At 37.4% G+C, this 16,254-nt stretch overlaps 2 protein-coding genes and 1 pseudogene across 3 annotated transcripts; all 3 read left to right on the top strand.

Moving 5' to 3' along the window:
• Positions 1-149: 149 nt before the first annotated feature.
• On the top strand, positions 150-4,777 carry LOC107702639 (caytaxin-like). The gene is made up of 11 exons (XM_016505021.1): positions 150-376; positions 1,637-1,695; positions 1,775-2,011; positions 2,574-2,747; positions 2,831-2,933; positions 3,065-3,196; positions 3,274-3,360; positions 3,618-3,716; positions 3,814-3,849; positions 3,966-4,031; positions 4,106-4,777. Exons 2-11 carry the CDS (start codon positions 1,659-1,661, stop codon positions 4,134-4,136), a joined length of 1,002 nt encoding a protein of 333 aa, XP_016360507.1. The 5' UTR covers positions 150-376; positions 1,637-1,658; the 3' UTR covers positions 4,137-4,777.
• Positions 4,778-8,029: 3,252 nt separating this feature from the next.
• LOC107702642 (nicotinamide riboside kinase 2-like) lies at positions 8,030-11,027 on the top strand. Of its 2 annotated transcripts, none has more exons than XM_016505024.1 (8): positions 8,030-8,203; positions 8,888-8,978; positions 9,484-9,532; positions 9,721-9,895; positions 10,205-10,276; positions 10,354-10,460; positions 10,553-10,638; positions 10,725-11,027. In XM_016505024.1, the coding sequence occupies exons 1-7, from the start codon at positions 8,178-8,180 to the stop codon at positions 10,636-10,638; spliced, it is 606 nt and encodes a 201-aa protein (XP_016360510.1). In that variant the 5' UTR covers positions 8,030-8,177; the 3' UTR covers positions 10,725-11,027. The 2 variants fall into 2 exon arrangements, with proteins under 2 accessions (XP_016360510.1, XP_016360509.1); XM_016505023.1 differs by having other exon boundaries at positions 8,032-8,203; positions 10,722-11,027.
• A 1,202-nt stretch (positions 11,028-12,229) lies between these two features.
• On the top strand, positions 12,230-15,493 carry LOC107702630 (protein-lysine 6-oxidase-like; annotated as a pseudogene).
• Positions 15,494-16,254: the final 761 nt, after the last annotated feature.

Below are 16,254 nucleotides of genomic sequence, written 5' to 3' on the forward strand. Positions count from 1 at the left end.
AAAAAGCAAAGAAGGTTCTTCAAAACAAACTTGAAGTTTGAAGGCTACACTGGGCGTACAGATAGATACAGGCTTTAAAAAAAACGGGAAAAGAGCATCTGAGTGAGATGCTGAACGGAGACGGGAGCAGGTGCAGCTCTCTCCTTGAATGGAAAGCAGCCACGTCATGTGACGCAGCGAGCTGCCAACAACACAAGCAGCATCACCAGGAAAATGGAGGCAGGTCAGGCATAGAGGAGCAGCTCCAGCATCACACGACAGCATTATGCTTTTGAAATATTAAACAGCGTTAAGACCATGAGATTTCATGCTAGCGTGGAGTAAGAACTCAAAGAATCAGAAAGCAGCCAGAAACCTTGTACGTCTCACGCAGCAGGTAAGCGAGAGCAGCTTTGATTGGGCGTTTTTGGTTTGTTTGTTTTCTAAAGCATGCTAAAATCATCCAGTTTGTATTGATTAAAATGGGTTTTAATGCTGTATTATTGTTTAATACCAAACGCCCACTGAGTCAAATAGAAATTGGATAAATCTCCACAGGGAAGCTGTTGTTGTTAAAAATATGGCTGTGATTCATAGATTTATTTGCATCTGTTAGTATTACAGTTTTTCTCAGTCGCTTTGGTGCATTTCTCAGATCAGAAATTAAATTCTCAAAACTACTTGTTCAACCTCCACATCATCTTATCTTTTGTATATCACAATGACATTGTGACGGTCCTTTTTTTTTTTGTCAGACCGCTAGTAAAGTGTAACTGTGAATCCTATCCAGTCTCTTTCAATCAATATCCCACATACATTAATGTGTAAATTTGTACTTTTGAAATGGATATATGGCATACATAAGAGGTGCAGCCTTCTGCATTTCAATACAGTAACTGTCATCCAAACTGTTGCCATAGTTTACATCAGGTAATACTAACAGAGTGCACTGTAACATTGACAGCATGACTAAGCATTTTGACTCTTGTTTGTGAACAATGACACAAGGACTTTTCATTTTGATGGCACTGATATGTTCATTGACATAAATACTTACTTTTGAGAGATGAACTAAAGATTTTGAGTAAGTTACAGGCTTTTGCAGGTAATCCATTGTGTGGTGCTGTTTGTACGAATTGTTTTGAGAAATGCACATACTTCTTTGCAAATATTAAGGATGATTCAAGAAATGCACCAAAGTGACTGAGAAAAACTGTAATATGCAATATTATTATGCACTTCTGTAGTATGTTTTGCTTTGTTGATGCTAATAACTGTCTTTCGAAAGGCTTCTGGTTTGTCGTTGTCGTTTAAAATGTGCATTTCATGGGGACACATTGACAACTGTGAGTTAAGTAGTCTTTTAGCACAGATCCAGCAGCTGTGAACCCCACCAGCTCTGACAACCCCCTCTATTTGTCAGCTGCGTGTGCAATGACCCCGAGGGCCTACTCGCTAATTAGCATATCACAATATGCTCCAGTCTTAAAGAAGCAGTTCACTCAAAAATTAAAATTTTGTCATTTACTCACCCTCATTTTTTTCCAAAATTGTATGACTTTCTTTGAACACAAACGTAGGACTTTCTTTCTTACATGAAACATTATTTGCACAAATTTGTGTCATTTTAAGTGAACTAAAAAATTTTCCTCGCTAGGCCACTTCCTGCGGAGGGTGCCATGGACTCTTCCTGTGCCCTGAACGAGGGGAGGACTTGTAAGTGACTTCGTTTCATGTTCTTCTTAAATGAGTAATTTGCATTTGTGTAATACAAATCTTATCGTTATTGGCTCAGCTCCCCCAAACTCTCTCCTCATTGGTGGAGCCGGAGGGGGCGGAGCTCACCGGAAGCGTCGCACGCTGGTGGCCCCGGATATGAACTTGTCGTTGGACCAGAGCGAAGGGTCCTTGCTCTCCGATGACTTCCTGGATACGCCTGATGATCTGGATATTAACGTGGATGATATCGAGACGCCCGATGAGACAGATTCGCTTGAGTTCATTACCAACGGCAACGACCTGGAGTGGGAGGGTAAGAATATGCTGTTCTTCATGGCTCTGGAAAGAGATCGGTAAGTAGGTAGGTAGATAGATATATAGATAGATAGATAGATAGACTGTTTGATAGATAGATAGATAGATAGACTGTTTGATAGATAGATAGATAGAGAGACTGTTCGATAGCTAGATAGATAGATAGATAGATAGACTGTTTGATAGATAGATAGATAGATAGATAGATAGATAGATAGATAGATATAGTAAAAATGGTAAATAGTAGTTTTATATTTCGGTAGGTAGTTATGTAGATCGGTAGGTAAGTAGATGGAAAGATCAGTAGGTAGTTAGAGTAGTAGGTAGATAGATAAAACGATTAGTAAGTAGTTAGATAGATCCGTAGGTAGTTAGATTGGTAGGAAGATAAATTAAAAGATTGGTAGGTAGTTAGATAGATCGGTAGGTAGATAGATAGATACAAATATTGGTAGGGTTGGTGGATAGATGAAAAGATAGGAAAAATCAGTAGATGGTTAGATCGGTAGGTAAGAAGTTAAGTAGCTATATGTTCCACTTCACTGATCCATGGCTTTCAGATGACACACCCGTCTCGGCCAAAGCGCCCCCTGCTGACAGCGACGCTGATGGAGAAGGTGTGGACGGGACGGGTGTCAACGGGCGTTTATGGAGGACCGTGATCATCGGCGAACAGGAACATCGGATCGATATGCAGGTCATACGACCCTATCTGCATGTCATATCGCATGGAGGTACGTCACGCTTCAGAATCAACATGTACGCAGTATATAATCTCTGCTGTGTCCTGAAGTAGCTTCTTCTTCTCTGTTTTTAGGCTACTATGGCGAGGGCTTGAACGCCATCATTGTGTTCACGGCGTGTTACCTTCCTGACAGCAGCTGCCCAGATTACCATTACCTGATGGAAAACCTCTTCCTGTAAGGAAATGAACTTACTTGACTTAGCAAACACAGCCAAGCCAGACTGTACAAGACCTTCTTGTTCTGTGATTTTCTTATTTGGCTTCTCTTCACACGTTCACGCTGTCCTCACACTGTCTGTTCCTCAGGTATGTGGTGAGCAGTCTGGAGATGCTGGTGGCGGAGGATTACCTGATCATATACATTAATGGAGGAACGCCGCGGAGCAAGATGCCCGGCATTAGCTGGCTCAAGAAGTGCTATCAGATGATCGACAGAAGGTATGGAAATAGTGATCATTTTTATGAAAAATGGATTTTAAGAAATTGAGATAAACATCTTCAATCTTCATCTTTAGACTGAGGAAAAACCTGAAATCTCTCATCATCACTCATCCGTCCTGGTTCATCCGGACAGTCATTGCAATTTCCAAACCCTTCATCAGGTAAACATATTATTCATGTAATAAGTATAAATGTAATAAAATCATGTACTTATTAAAAAGCTAAAATATTGGTGAATTAATCTTATGAATATATTGCAACTTTATTTATTTTTTCTTAATATATAAAATAAAAATACTAAATATTGTACTATATAGAAATAAATTCTCATAATTAATTAAAAGTGCATGGATAATTATTCAAAGTTCATTATGCAGGGTTCAGACATGCTCATAAACTATATTTTTTTGCTCTACAGTGTGAAGTTCATGAATAAGATCCGTTATGTGCACAGTCTGGAAGAGCTGGAAAAGATTGTTCCTATGGATCATATCCAGATCCCAGAGTGTGTCTTACAGTAAGAAGATTTCAAACATACAAACGTATTTTACCCTTTGCTATCCAAAACTAAAATCTGATACCAATTTCTGAGTTCAATTTGTCTTGGTTTGCAGATTTGAAGAGGAAAGAATGAACGCTAGAAAAGAGAGGTAATCCCCAAACTCTTCAAAACTGGCTTATTTGACACCTATTAGATAATGCTTTCACAAACTGGAAGAGGAGACCAGCAACTCCCTATTTACCCAGAATGCTATTCTCTTTGTAGAATGGAGCAGGAACAGAAAGAGCAGCAGCATCAAGAACAGCAACAGAAGCCCGTCAATCCAGAGAGGTGAGCAAACAAACAAAACGCATCATTGTTCCATGACTGATTCATAAAATAACCAAACAACTCTCTGCCTCCAGGACGACAGCGATTGAAGAGCCTGGACTGTGAGCGGACGAACTTGAATATTTTTGTTGCTGATCTTGGACCATTTTTCATATTCCCATATTATATATTAATACACATATCAGATGACTCGAAACTGGTCTCAGATCAGCAACAAAGCGGAAACGTTGGCGGGTGAGAACTGAGAAGGCCAGCTGCTCTCACTTTCGTCCTCAAAGGCACAATTTTAAAAAAGAATTTCGAAATCCACCAACAGATGGCTCTACGCACAGAGAAACGTCGCTGTTTGGTAGCAGGATGTACCATCGTGCGCTGTGGCCTCTTTGCTGTTATCGCTTTTTTTAAATAGGCTGTTCCCTGCTCGCTGACCCTGGAGAATGTCATGTGACCTGCCGCTCAGGATTCGATTGCTGGTGCATGTCGATTTCCAAGCATCTCTGTGCTTCTCTGCGTGTATGCGCCCAAACTTTCTTCCATTTCGCTGATTATGTTTGCCTGGAATGCTTTCTTGGATGTTTTTGAATGTCTTCTTAACCCCTTCCATCTTGTTTAACGACCAGCTTTTGTAAACGATAAGTGCCAGTCATCTCTGAAAACATTTTGACATTAGCTGTACTTTTATGTTGCCTTATGTTTGCTGTGAAAATGGTTCAAAATTAAACATTCTGCTATATGTATGACTACAATTTTGATTTGGTTTTGTCATTTCTTGATCTTTATATCCAGTAACTGATTGCGTGTAATCTGTATTATGTAATCGGATTCCAGAAATTAACTACTTGTAATTAGATTTATATTACAAAATACACTCTAAAAAAATGCTGGGTTAAATACAACCCAGTGCTGGGTAAAATGGGGACAAACCCAGCAATTGGGCTGTTTTGACCCAGCGGTTGGGTTAAATGTTTAACCCAACCTTCTGGGTATTGTATTTAACCCAGCATTTTTTAGAGTGTACTTGTAATCAGACTACATTTACTTTTTATTGATTGATTTTGTTTGTTTTTATTTAGATTGTTGTTATTTTAAAATTATTTATTTTAATTGTACATTTATATGATTGAATTATTAGCTTTTCATGAAACTCATTAATCCCCTACAGTTCCTTCATAAACCCCAGTTTGGGAAACCTTGATGTAATGTAATCTTTAATGCATTTCATGTTGTTTATTGCAGTGAAGGGAATTTATTTTCTTTCTCTTTGTATTTCTATATGGTACAAGATTATCCTATTTAAATATGATAAATGAGTTAATCAAAAGTAATCCGATTATATTACCTAAAATGTTTAATGTAATGTAATTTGGAATTAGTAACACACTACATTTAGTAAGTAATCTACCCAGTACTGTTTATATCGGACTTTCTAATAATAATGTGTTTTTAAGAACAAAAAGCACAGAGTAAACACATTCTAAAAAACATTTCTTTCTTCAATTCAAAAAAATTGGGGTGGGGTTTTACATCTCAACATATCAGCCAAACAAATCAACCACCAGAGTTCAAGAAAGAGTTGCGTAGATGTCTTTCATGTAGTCACAAGAAAGAGTTACTATTTTCGTATTTCCATGATGTGACAGACTATTCCTGTATGTGACTATTATATCAGCAGTCTTCATAAGCATGCACACCTGGATTTTGTGTATAGCTCTAGTCAACAAAATTCAAACGTATATGAATATTTAATTTGGATTACCACTGAAAGGCACTTAACATGCTTGAAAGACATTGTGAATGAAATATTTCACACTATAAAAGTGTCCCAAGATATCCTTCCCACATGGTGCAATACATGTGATTTTGCCCCCATGAGACTTTGAGGCACGTGTTGCCATACAAGTATCCCGCAGGATTATTCTGACCCCTCACCTAAATATTTGAGGGTCTATTGTGGATATCTATAAAACACTATTTAATTGTCTCTGTCCTAGTCAGCTGGTATTACAGGAAATGTTCTTTTAGTTTGTTTCTAGTGATGATAATTGTCAAAGAATGGCTCTATAAGAGAACCAACTCACTACAACATTATGTAATATCTCTTTTTGCTTATTTGTTCTAATTGTACTAATCTGTACTATTTTATCTTCCGTGCAATTCGTGGGAATTTATCCACCTTTTTCCTACGCCCCATGATGCTTTGCGCGAATTATGGGTGGAACTTCCGTTACGACGTAAACAATCATTCGCTGCAGTCACAGTGTCGCTACTCATTCATAGCAAGATGTGGAATCACACGCTGACAGAACTTATAAAGGACAACATCAACATACCCGTCCCTTCCGTAATAGAGGAATGGGAGGACGATTTAAAAAAGTGGCCGCGCATAACGTACAGTAGCATTTTTAACTACTTTGTTGATTCAATTGCTTGTGACGGTAAGGCAATGAGCAATTTGAAAAGCTCAGAGGCTTACCAATACCTTCACAGTAATAAAAGTAGGTCGTGTGCTATTCAAAGATGTGGGCAATGAGTTCGTGTACTTAAAAGCTGATGTAGAGCCGAGTCAAAGCCTGAATGTGTCACACCATAAAGCTTGGGTTTTAGTGTCTACATCAGGTGTCATACAGACGGCAGGGTGCTCATGTCACGCAGCTGCAGTAATGTGGAATGTCAGTAAATACATGTAAAAAAAAAAAAAAAAAGACGATGAGGACTCTCAGATAACCTCAATGTACTAATATTTAAATGTATCATTTGATACAATGCACTGTGCAAATACGTTTTTACTCTGTAAAAACTAAAATTATCATCAAAATTATAAAACATTTAAAATTACACTGCTAACCATACCCCTTAAACCTACCCATACCATGGAACCTGTGCCAGCCTTACCCAAATCACACCTCAGTGGCATCAAATGTAAAAAAAATTAAAAAGGGTAAAAAAAAATAAAATTCTCCCCATATGCACATAGTCGTTAAAGACACCTAATATGAAGTGGGATTGATGATGATGATGATGATATGACAACCTAACTCATAATATGCATATAAGAAAAGCACTATTTCAATTAATATAAAGTATAAATTAAATTGTAAGCGCATTTTTGCTCAGTGTGCAATTGTTCTGTTACCTGTAGGTGAGCTTGATACCATGGATGTGGAACAAAATCCTACTTCCCTCTGTGATGCCCAAACGCAGTGGTCCGATCCATGGATGGAGGACCACACTTATTCGAAAGGACCCACCATCCCATGTGGCTTAACACTCGCACCACTCCCTGAGTTACAGCCAGCTGCAAGTTATACATTGACAAACAATGCAGACTGCTTGTTGTACACAGGTATTCCACTTCTTGAGTTCCACACTCTTGTATCCTGCCTGCAAGGTTTTGCCCCTACTTCATCTGCAATGCCTGTTGCAGACCAAATCCTGATTGTTGTCCTTTATAAGTTCTGTCAGCGTGTGATTCCACATCTTGCTATTAATGAGTAGCGACACTGTGACTGCAGCGAAAGATTGTTTACGTCGTAACGGAAGTTCCACCCATAATTCGCGCAAAGCATCATGGGGCGTAGGAAAAAGGTGGATAAATTCCCACGAATTGCACGGAAGATAAAATAGTACAGATTAGTACAATTAGAACAAATAAGCAAAAAGAGATATTACATAATGTTGTAGTGAGTTGGTTCTCTTATAGAGCCATTCTTTGACAATTATCATCACTAGAAACAAACTAAAAGAACATTTCCTGTAATACCAGCTGACTAGGACAGAGACAATTAAATAGTGTTTTATAGATATCCACAATAGACCCTCAAATATTTAGGTGAGGGGTCAGAATAATCCTGCGGGCTACATCGTTTTTACAGCAGCGCCCCCAGGAAAAAGGTGGATAGACTGATTCAGTTACAGTATGTTCTCCCCTGCGTGAGCCGCGATTGGCTGCCTAGCACGTAAGCCACGCCTTTTCTGTGACGTGTCATTTTGGTTATATGCCCACGTGCAACTGTGTTCTCACAACGCACTAGTGTCGTCGGAGATAAGACTGCAAGTTTAGCTTTAAGCGGAGGTTTTTAATCGTACGTTTTTATTTTAGGCGTTTCGCAGCGTCTAAATTGTAAAACCTCAACCAGGTCGGATACAATGAAGTACATAATTGGAATAGGGGGGTAAGTAGCTCTTTACAGTAATATTATGAACAACGTTGAAATAGTTACAATCTAGCCATGTGGCTTTTTTTTTTTTTTTAATGAAGATAATATTTTGTACATAATTTATTACATATTATTCTTATTTATGACGTGTTGGATTAGTATTTTAAAAGAATCGCGAGCTTTGAAACCACGTTGAGGTTTTGAGCTGGAGATTTAAAACTGAGCGCGCCGAAACTTCTGAATGTTTTTAACGGACATTCGCGCCTTAATAACATATCTAGTCCTCTATTAATCTTATGTTTTTATTGTGTATTAAGTAAAATAACAGCTTTTTAATTCGTTTTTCTTGTTGAGGTGCCATATGTTATTTGTGATTTGTAATGTCTGGCCACCATGGCTTTAATACAAAGGACGGAATATTAAATAAACCTTTTAAAGTTGCTGTGTTTGTTATATTTTTTTATTGTAGATTATTATAAAGCGTATTTGTTAATTAAGGACGTTATTGTATTGAGCACGTGGATAACTATGTAAACCTGGGTCAGGAACTGAGGACCATCCCGCCATTTTTACTCGAATAAACTTTTCAAATACACGATTAAACCAAAGATTACACGGGAAATACGTTTAATAGTTCTGCTTTTTGAGTCGTTTCAACTCTGTTTTATAATTTTAACCTTCCTTTTTTAATTTTTTTAGTGTGACTAATGGTGGTAAAACCACCTTGACGAACAGGTTAATAAAAGCCATATCAAACTGCTGTGTGGTTCACCAGGATGACTTCTTCAAGGTGAGTTCAACTAAATGTAGTATTTTTATGTAATATTTCTAGTTATTTTAGTGTTGGCTTTACAAATAGCATGATTCCTTTCAATTAAAAAAAAAACGTTAGCTATAATTTCCCCCCTACTTTGTTTAAATTTAGTAATTTAACAATAGATTAGGATTTTTATTTATGCATTTTAATTGTAGCTTTTTGTTCTAGCCTGTTGTAGTACTGCATGCATGGATTCAATAAGAAGTAACTTTAAGATAATGATCTAGTAATGACTCTACGTTTGCGTTTTCTCTATTTTATTTGATAAAACTTTCATTTGGCTCCTTGTACAAGTCTGTGATAAGAACTCAAAAGCGCTGATCCAAAATCAGTTTCCTCCCATCTGTCGAGTTGTATTCATCAGGTTATGATGGCTAAGACCTGATTCTAGATCAGCAGTCTGGCTCAAATATACTTGACAGCAGGTAGAAGATGGCATTTGCTGCAGTGTTTTACTGGTCACTGTATTGGATTTCAGCCTCCGGATCAGATAGCAGTTGGAGAGGATGGCTTTAAACAGTGGGATGGTAAGATTATAAACAGTAGGAGAGTAATAACTCCTCATTCTACGCATCGCCCTCCCATAACAAAGATTTTACAATCCCTCCCAACCCATTTACATGCTCTCTGTGTGGCTTTGCTATAACTGAAATAAAATTTATTTCCATTTTCAAATTGCAATCTTCCACTAAAATCTTTTGTTCTGCTTTTGTAGTGATCACAGCTTTGGACATGGAGGCCACGGTGAACACTGTCAAGGGTTGGATTGAAAACCCAGTCAAATTCGCCCGTTCCCATGGTGTGCAAGTGACCCCAGCCACGGAAATGGACGATCCGGAGAGCCAAGTGCACATACTCATCGTAGAAGGATTTCTGCTGTACAACTACAAGTGAGCGACATATTTAACTTTCGGTGGCCTGAACCGCATGAATGGCAAAGATTAGATTCTGGGAACATTTGGTAACATGTGCTCAATGCATATGTAAGAAGGGAACATTGGGGCATACATGCCGGTCATGTGACGCTCTGCATTAGTGTCGATAAGGAGACGCGCTGAGCTATTGGTGGGCATGTGGAGCTGCATGTGCTGATTTCTGAGTCGCCTATGTAGAAGTGCCCCAATCAGTACCCCAATCAGAGAGACGGTGTTCTTTTTAAGGTTATGACATTTTTATCTTTTTTTTTTTCCTCCAAACAGGCCTTTGCTGGAATTCTTTGACAAATCGTATTACATAACCATCCCATACGAGGAGTGCAAGTTAAGGAGAAGGTGTGTTAAAACTGCAATCAAAAACTCATGAATTGTGCTTATTTTGAGCAGCTGAAATAAATGTTTATTTATTTCAGTACCAGGCAATACACCGTCCCCGACCCTCCCGGGCTCTTTGACGGTCACGTGTGGCCCATGTACCTGAAACACAGAAATGACATGGAGAACTGCGGTTTGCCGATTGGTATGGTATATGTTCTTCAGACTCTTGACTTTGAATCAAAGCCACAATATTTTAGATAAATAATTCATTTTGTTTCACATCTGCTTCAACAGAATACTTGGATGGCTTGAAAACAAAAGACGAAATCTACAACCAGGTTTACGAAGACATCCACAACACACTCCTGAATCGTTTATAGGTAAGAAAGCCAATCTAGATGGTTGTTGGAATAATTAATTGTATTTGTTTCATAATAAAGGAACTTGTTTTCTTGTCTTTCAGCAGGAGGAGGTTGCCGCCAATCATCTGTACAATATTGTAAATAGGAATTTTACATGTGGCCTTTTTTAACGTACTTTTGTGAATAGTTTGACTGGAATGTAACTTAAATACATGTGGAAACACTTTCTTGCATTACCGTTTGAGGACCATGCTTTAAGTAATTTTTTTTTTTATTGTTTTTGCCATTGTCTTTCAAAGCACTCCTTTGTGACTTCTTCATTCTGGAAATAGTCTGTGTACCACATAAGATTAATTTCTGAAATTTGTTTGTACTTGTGTACCAATAAACATTGTGATTTGACTTCTTTACATTTGTCCGTCTTTACATCACACTTTGCATTTCACACCAATAATGACCAAGTTTGTTTTTTTTTCTTCTGAAAATGCTGTTTTATCAAAATGAAATGCTTATTTTAAAATAATACTTTAAGTTCTTTGTATACTTTGCTATGTCCAGTATGAGAATTTGTTTTGTTACATAAGTTTAATTTACAGTTAAGGTTAAAGCCATTAAATACTATGAATATGTATAAGATAAGAGCTGAATATCGTGCTAAATTTCAACAAGACCTTTGACTATTAAATAACCATTAACTAACATTCATGGTTTTCCCCTTCTAAAATTGTCCTAACAGTCTTAAAATGAAAAATAATCTGACAAATAACATTCCTGGGTATGTTTTTTTTCTCTCTCCCAAATTAGCTTGCATTTGACCCATAGATTATTTTTACAAAAACATAACCTTTAAAATGCATACAGTAATCTCCATGATCAAATAATCATCCTTTCCACTCCAACACAAGTTCCAGCTCAGCTCTACTATTTATTGCTGTGTGCAATAAGGCCTACGGCTGACGTTCAACCTGCATGAAAACAAACATTGTCTAGACATTTTCCTCAATAAACCGTGAGCTCATGTTTTAACCTCAATGTTGAATGTGCCTATGTGCTTTTAAATAGTATCCCTTTCTCATATGACAAATGCCTACACATTCACTTCAAATATCTGCAATGAAATAAGTGGAAGGGGAAAGTGAAGACATTCATTGCTATTAGGAGCAATTGTCATTGGGAGATTGGAATGGTTTAAACATTTCGTAGGTCAGATTTCCTTGTGACAATGGCATGACTGAGATGCTCACATTATTGAATGTGTTTTATTGATAAAGAGGTAACTATATTGTTAACATTATGCCAGTAATAAACCCTTATGCAATTAAATAACACATCTAACTCCCTCTTGTGGTAATACCAATCATACGCAATGATCTGAACAAATAGAATATGGGATTTTTTTTGGTCAACTATGTCGTTATTATTAAGGTGGCACCACATTTAATTTTTGTAAATGTGTGGTGTGCCTGTTATGTGAAACGTCCAGAAGGAAAAAGAAAGAAACGCCTCACAATGTACCACCTTCATCTGTACCTGGGCTTATTTAAAAGCTTTTGGGCTGCACTTTCTCTTGCATCCTGTGCAAAATTACAAATGTATTAATAATTTTAAAATGACAAAATATTCATTTATTCTCTTCTTCTCCATACACCTGTGCATCCAGGTTTGAGCACCGCACAGCACCATGGACCCTGGAGACACAAGGTTAAGTGGGAAACTAATGGACAGGTTTACAGTTTGCTGAGCACCGGTTCTCAGTATCACACACCTGTTTCTGGACAACGGAACGCAAGGTTTTTACTGATGAATATGCCAACATTCTCGAGCAGGATTTTCATGGGACGTTTTGCCAATACTAAGATTCACACAGTTGGGCATGTGGTGCATTCAAACTCTGTGCCAGAGCACAGTCTTGGTATGGATGCAAGACCTTACATTATATCTGGTTATGCATCTCACATGAGGAATAATAACCAGTTGCCTTTGCATGCAAAAAGAACTGCGCTTTCGTCAGATGAAGTGCCCCAGTCCATGCCATACGGGACAGCACCAACTGGCACAACTACACTGGAAGCCTCAGGGAGCTCAAGAGCATCCAGACGCCATAATGTAGTTACCAGCACACCAGTGCCAAAATGAACATCAGCTACTGGAAAAGCATCCACTATTCATTCTGAGGAGAATCCGCTTCCTCACTTTCCACTTTGACTGGGAGTAAAACTGCTAATAAATCAAAACTTTTAACAAGAACCAATTTAGCTATATCTTCAGCAACTGTTAACAGCAGAAATACATTAATACATCCTCCCTTCCAGGCTGAGGAAAGAGGAGGTGACAGTATGATTGGTGATGAACCAACTAATCCTCAAGTAAACAACAGAAACTCTTCTTACTATAATCTTCTCCCGTATGGAAGTAGCGATAGTTCTCCTCAGAGAGAAACGGGTCATTGTACAAGGTATTTTCATAACGGTAAGACAACAATTGTACCTTTTTATGCAATGTGCGAATTATACAATGACTTAAAGGGCGTTCGAGCAGGTTCTCTCACGCAACGCACATTGTACTTTGGCGCCTACTGTTGGCCAAATATCAGCTCACATTTTAACGCATAAACGGTTTGTGTACAATATTTGTGATGTAAGTCTATAATAAAGTGATAAATGACATTACCGTCATGGTTTCTAGTGTCAAGTCCCGACGAAAAGTGATCCAGCCGCGTACTGTTGCTATGTTACCTCAGGCTTGGCTTTTAACCTCTTAAGACCCGAGAAAAGATTTTTAGGAAAAAAATCTTTTTTTTTCATGTCTTTACATTGTTTAGAACATAACAAAAAAGTAAAAAATGTTATTGCGTTCATAAGTTATGCTATGTCCTATGTCCTCATATGAGGTCACAGGGTCTCAGGAGGTTAAAGCTAGGTAAAATAAATAAACTTAAAAAATGTGTAAACATCTATATTGTTAAGAAACCTTAAATACATATAAAATTATATTTGACTCTGAATTATTAGTTTGCCCTTTCATGGAAAATCCTTATTTTCTGTCTATTTAAATGTTAATTATTAAGTTCTGAAAATATTTTCCAGGTCTGCCTGATCTCATTCCTGATCCATACTATATCCAAGCAGCATCTTATATCCAGAGAGTTCAGATGTACACATTAAGATGTGCTGCAGAAGAGAACTGCCTCTCCAGGTATTGAGAATTAAAACTTCCAGGTGTTAGAATTCAAACCTTTTTAAATAAAACCATTTTAAATGGAATAAATTGAATGTTTGCCTTTTCCCTCAAGTTCAGCGTACAACTCGAGAGTGAGAGACCTTGATTACAGAGTGCTTCTCAGATTTCCTCAGAGGGTCAAATATCAAGGCACAGCAGATTTTTTTTTCATACGTGGGAATGGCACAGCTGCCATCAGTAGGTTTCTGATAACTTTATGTTCTACAACGTTCACACATCAGCATTCACCGAAAGATAGAAGAAAGGGTGAAGATATTGTCTCATTCTTTAGTGTTAAGGCCCGTTCACACCACTTTAAATGCTTGCGCTCTTTAAAGTCGAGTGTATTCTGATTGGCTGTCAATGTTTCAATCATTCATCAGCTGGAAAAAAATTGTTCCTCTGTGTCGTTGTGATGTGAACTTAGGCAGTGATATGATTGGGACGCTTTTTAAAACTTTATCGTTACATTTATCATCCTTGGTGTGAATGGGTTTTATGTTATTTACATATTTGTTAAATCCTTTGCACCTTAAAATTAATTAACAATACACATTTTTGTATATAAGCCTTAGGAATTGAATATTTGCATTGCTGAGAACAGAATTGCTAACAAGTTAGTATAGTTCAAAAGCACTCTTCTATGAATTTATAAGTGATTATTTTATTGTATTAGTTTGTTTTTTATCCTAAAGACATTATCACAGCATGGATGCCTTCAGCAGCTTTAAATGCTTGCACTCTTTAAAGTCGAGTGTATTCTGATTGGCTGTCAATCATCATCAGCTGGAAAAAAATTGTTCCTCTGTGTCGTTGTGATGTGAACTTAGGCAGTGATATGATTGGGACGCTTTTTAAAACTTTATCGTTACATTTATCATCCTTGGTGTGAATGGGTTTTATGTTATTTACATATTTGTTAAATCCTTTGCACCTTAAAATTAATTAACAATACACATTTTTGTATATAAGCCTTAGGAATTGAATATTTGCATTGCTGAGAACAGAATTGCTAACAAGTTAGTATAGTTCAAAAGCACTCTTCTATAAATTTATAAGTGATTATTTTATTGTATTAGTTTGTTTTTTATCCTAAAGACATTATCACAGCATGGATGCCTTCAGCAATTACGACCTCCTGGATGCCTCCACGGGCAGAAAGGTGGCTGAGGGACATAAAGCCAGATTTTCTGTCTGGAGGACACCAGCTGTGATCCCGGTGTGAGGAGAAGATACGCCTGCACAGCTCACACACAGGTTAAGAGAATACAGTTACTCGTGTAAAACATGTGTTATTTTGATACAAGTAAGCCATTTATTAGCCGGTTTGGAACTATTGTTTTTTGTGGAGCAGGGATTGGGCCCAGGCTGCTATGACACCTACCATGCCAACATTGACTGTCAATGGATTGATATTACAGATGTTTCTCCTGGAGATTATATGTTAAAAGTGAGTTATCAATTGGTCATTGCATTATTTAGCTGTACCAAAAGTTAGAAACATGTTTTTTTAAACTATGCGACCCACTGACAGGTAACCGTGAACCCAGGTTTTCAGGTGCAAGAGTCTGATTTCTCCAATAACGTTGTTAGATGTGCCATCAGATACACAGGGTCATACGTTCAAGCAAATAACTGCAGAACCACAGGGTGAGTTTTAAGAACGCGTTAAATCAGACGTTTCTTTATCACTGCAAACACTTTATACTGATCCAGTTTACTTCATTCAAACCTCCAGTGGTGCTCGGAGTTGAAATCATCCAAACACGTTATTCAAAAAAAATCCACATTGTTATGGTTAGATTAGTTATAACTTGACTTATTTTTACTTAATTTATGTTCTCAGCAGACACTCTTTTAGTAAAGTGCTTTAGTAAACAAGCTAAATGTTTAATAAATGCCAGTAATGCTTAAGAAAGTATACAATTACATCTATTTATTTTTTAATGCTGTAATTAGGTGTAAACCTTGGTGCTAAAGTTTTAGAAAAACTCAAGTAAATAATCACAACATGTATGTTTTGTTCAAAGAAATAAAGTAGAAATAACGTTGAGAGCTCACCCAGATTTTTACGGTCCATTCATTTAGTCATAAATATGTTTTACTACTAGTTTATTTTGCTTTAACCACTGGGTCATATATTAATAATCTTCTGAAGTAATTGTGGTCAAGGCCCATTTAAAAATGAGTCTATGGTGTAAAATCAACACAGCCAGACATCAGAGTCATGAAAGTTCAGTTTGCTCAAGATCTCCAAACATGCCGAGAGTGCAACAAAGCCGCCAGAAACGTTCCCTTCTGCTTGAACATTTAAAATAACACGAGAAAGAGAAATTCCAGAGCCGTCGTGGACAGAGAAACATTCATATGAGAGCTGAATTCAGAAGGAAACTCTGTCACTGCATGTTGACTATG

This window comes from Sinocyclocheilus anshuiensis, unplaced genomic scaffold (assembly GCF_001515605.1).
Source record: "Sinocyclocheilus anshuiensis isolate Anshui unplaced genomic scaffold, SAMN03320099.WGS_v1.1 scaffold802, whole genome shotgun sequence".
Taxonomy (NCBI): domain Eukaryota; kingdom Metazoa; phylum Chordata; class Actinopteri; order Cypriniformes; family Cyprinidae; genus Sinocyclocheilus; species Sinocyclocheilus anshuiensis.

Bases quoted from the DNA above. Each gene is read 5' to 3' on its own strand.
- LOC107702639 (XM_016505021.1), top strand. From the start codon at position 1,659: ATGGACTCTTCCTGTGCCCTGAACGAGGGGAGGACTT. The intron at 1,696-1,774 runs GTAAGTGACTTC...TTATTGGCTCAG, and splicing joins CCTGAACGAGGGGAGGACTT to CTCCCCCAAACTCTCTCCTC. The intron at 3,361-3,617 runs GTAAACATATTA...TTTGCTCTACAG, and splicing joins ATTTCCAAACCCTTCATCAG to TGTGAAGTTCATGAATAAGA.
- LOC107702642 (XM_016505024.1), top strand. From the start codon at position 8,178: ATGAAGTACATAATTGGAATAGGGGG. The intron at 8,204-8,887 runs GTAAGTAGCTCT...TAATTTTTTTAG, and splicing joins TACATAATTGGAATAGGGGG to TGTGACTAATGGTGGTAAAA. The intron at 10,277-10,353 runs GTGTGTTAAAAC...TATTTATTTCAG, and splicing joins GAGTGCAAGTTAAGGAGAAG to TACCAGGCAATACACCGTCC.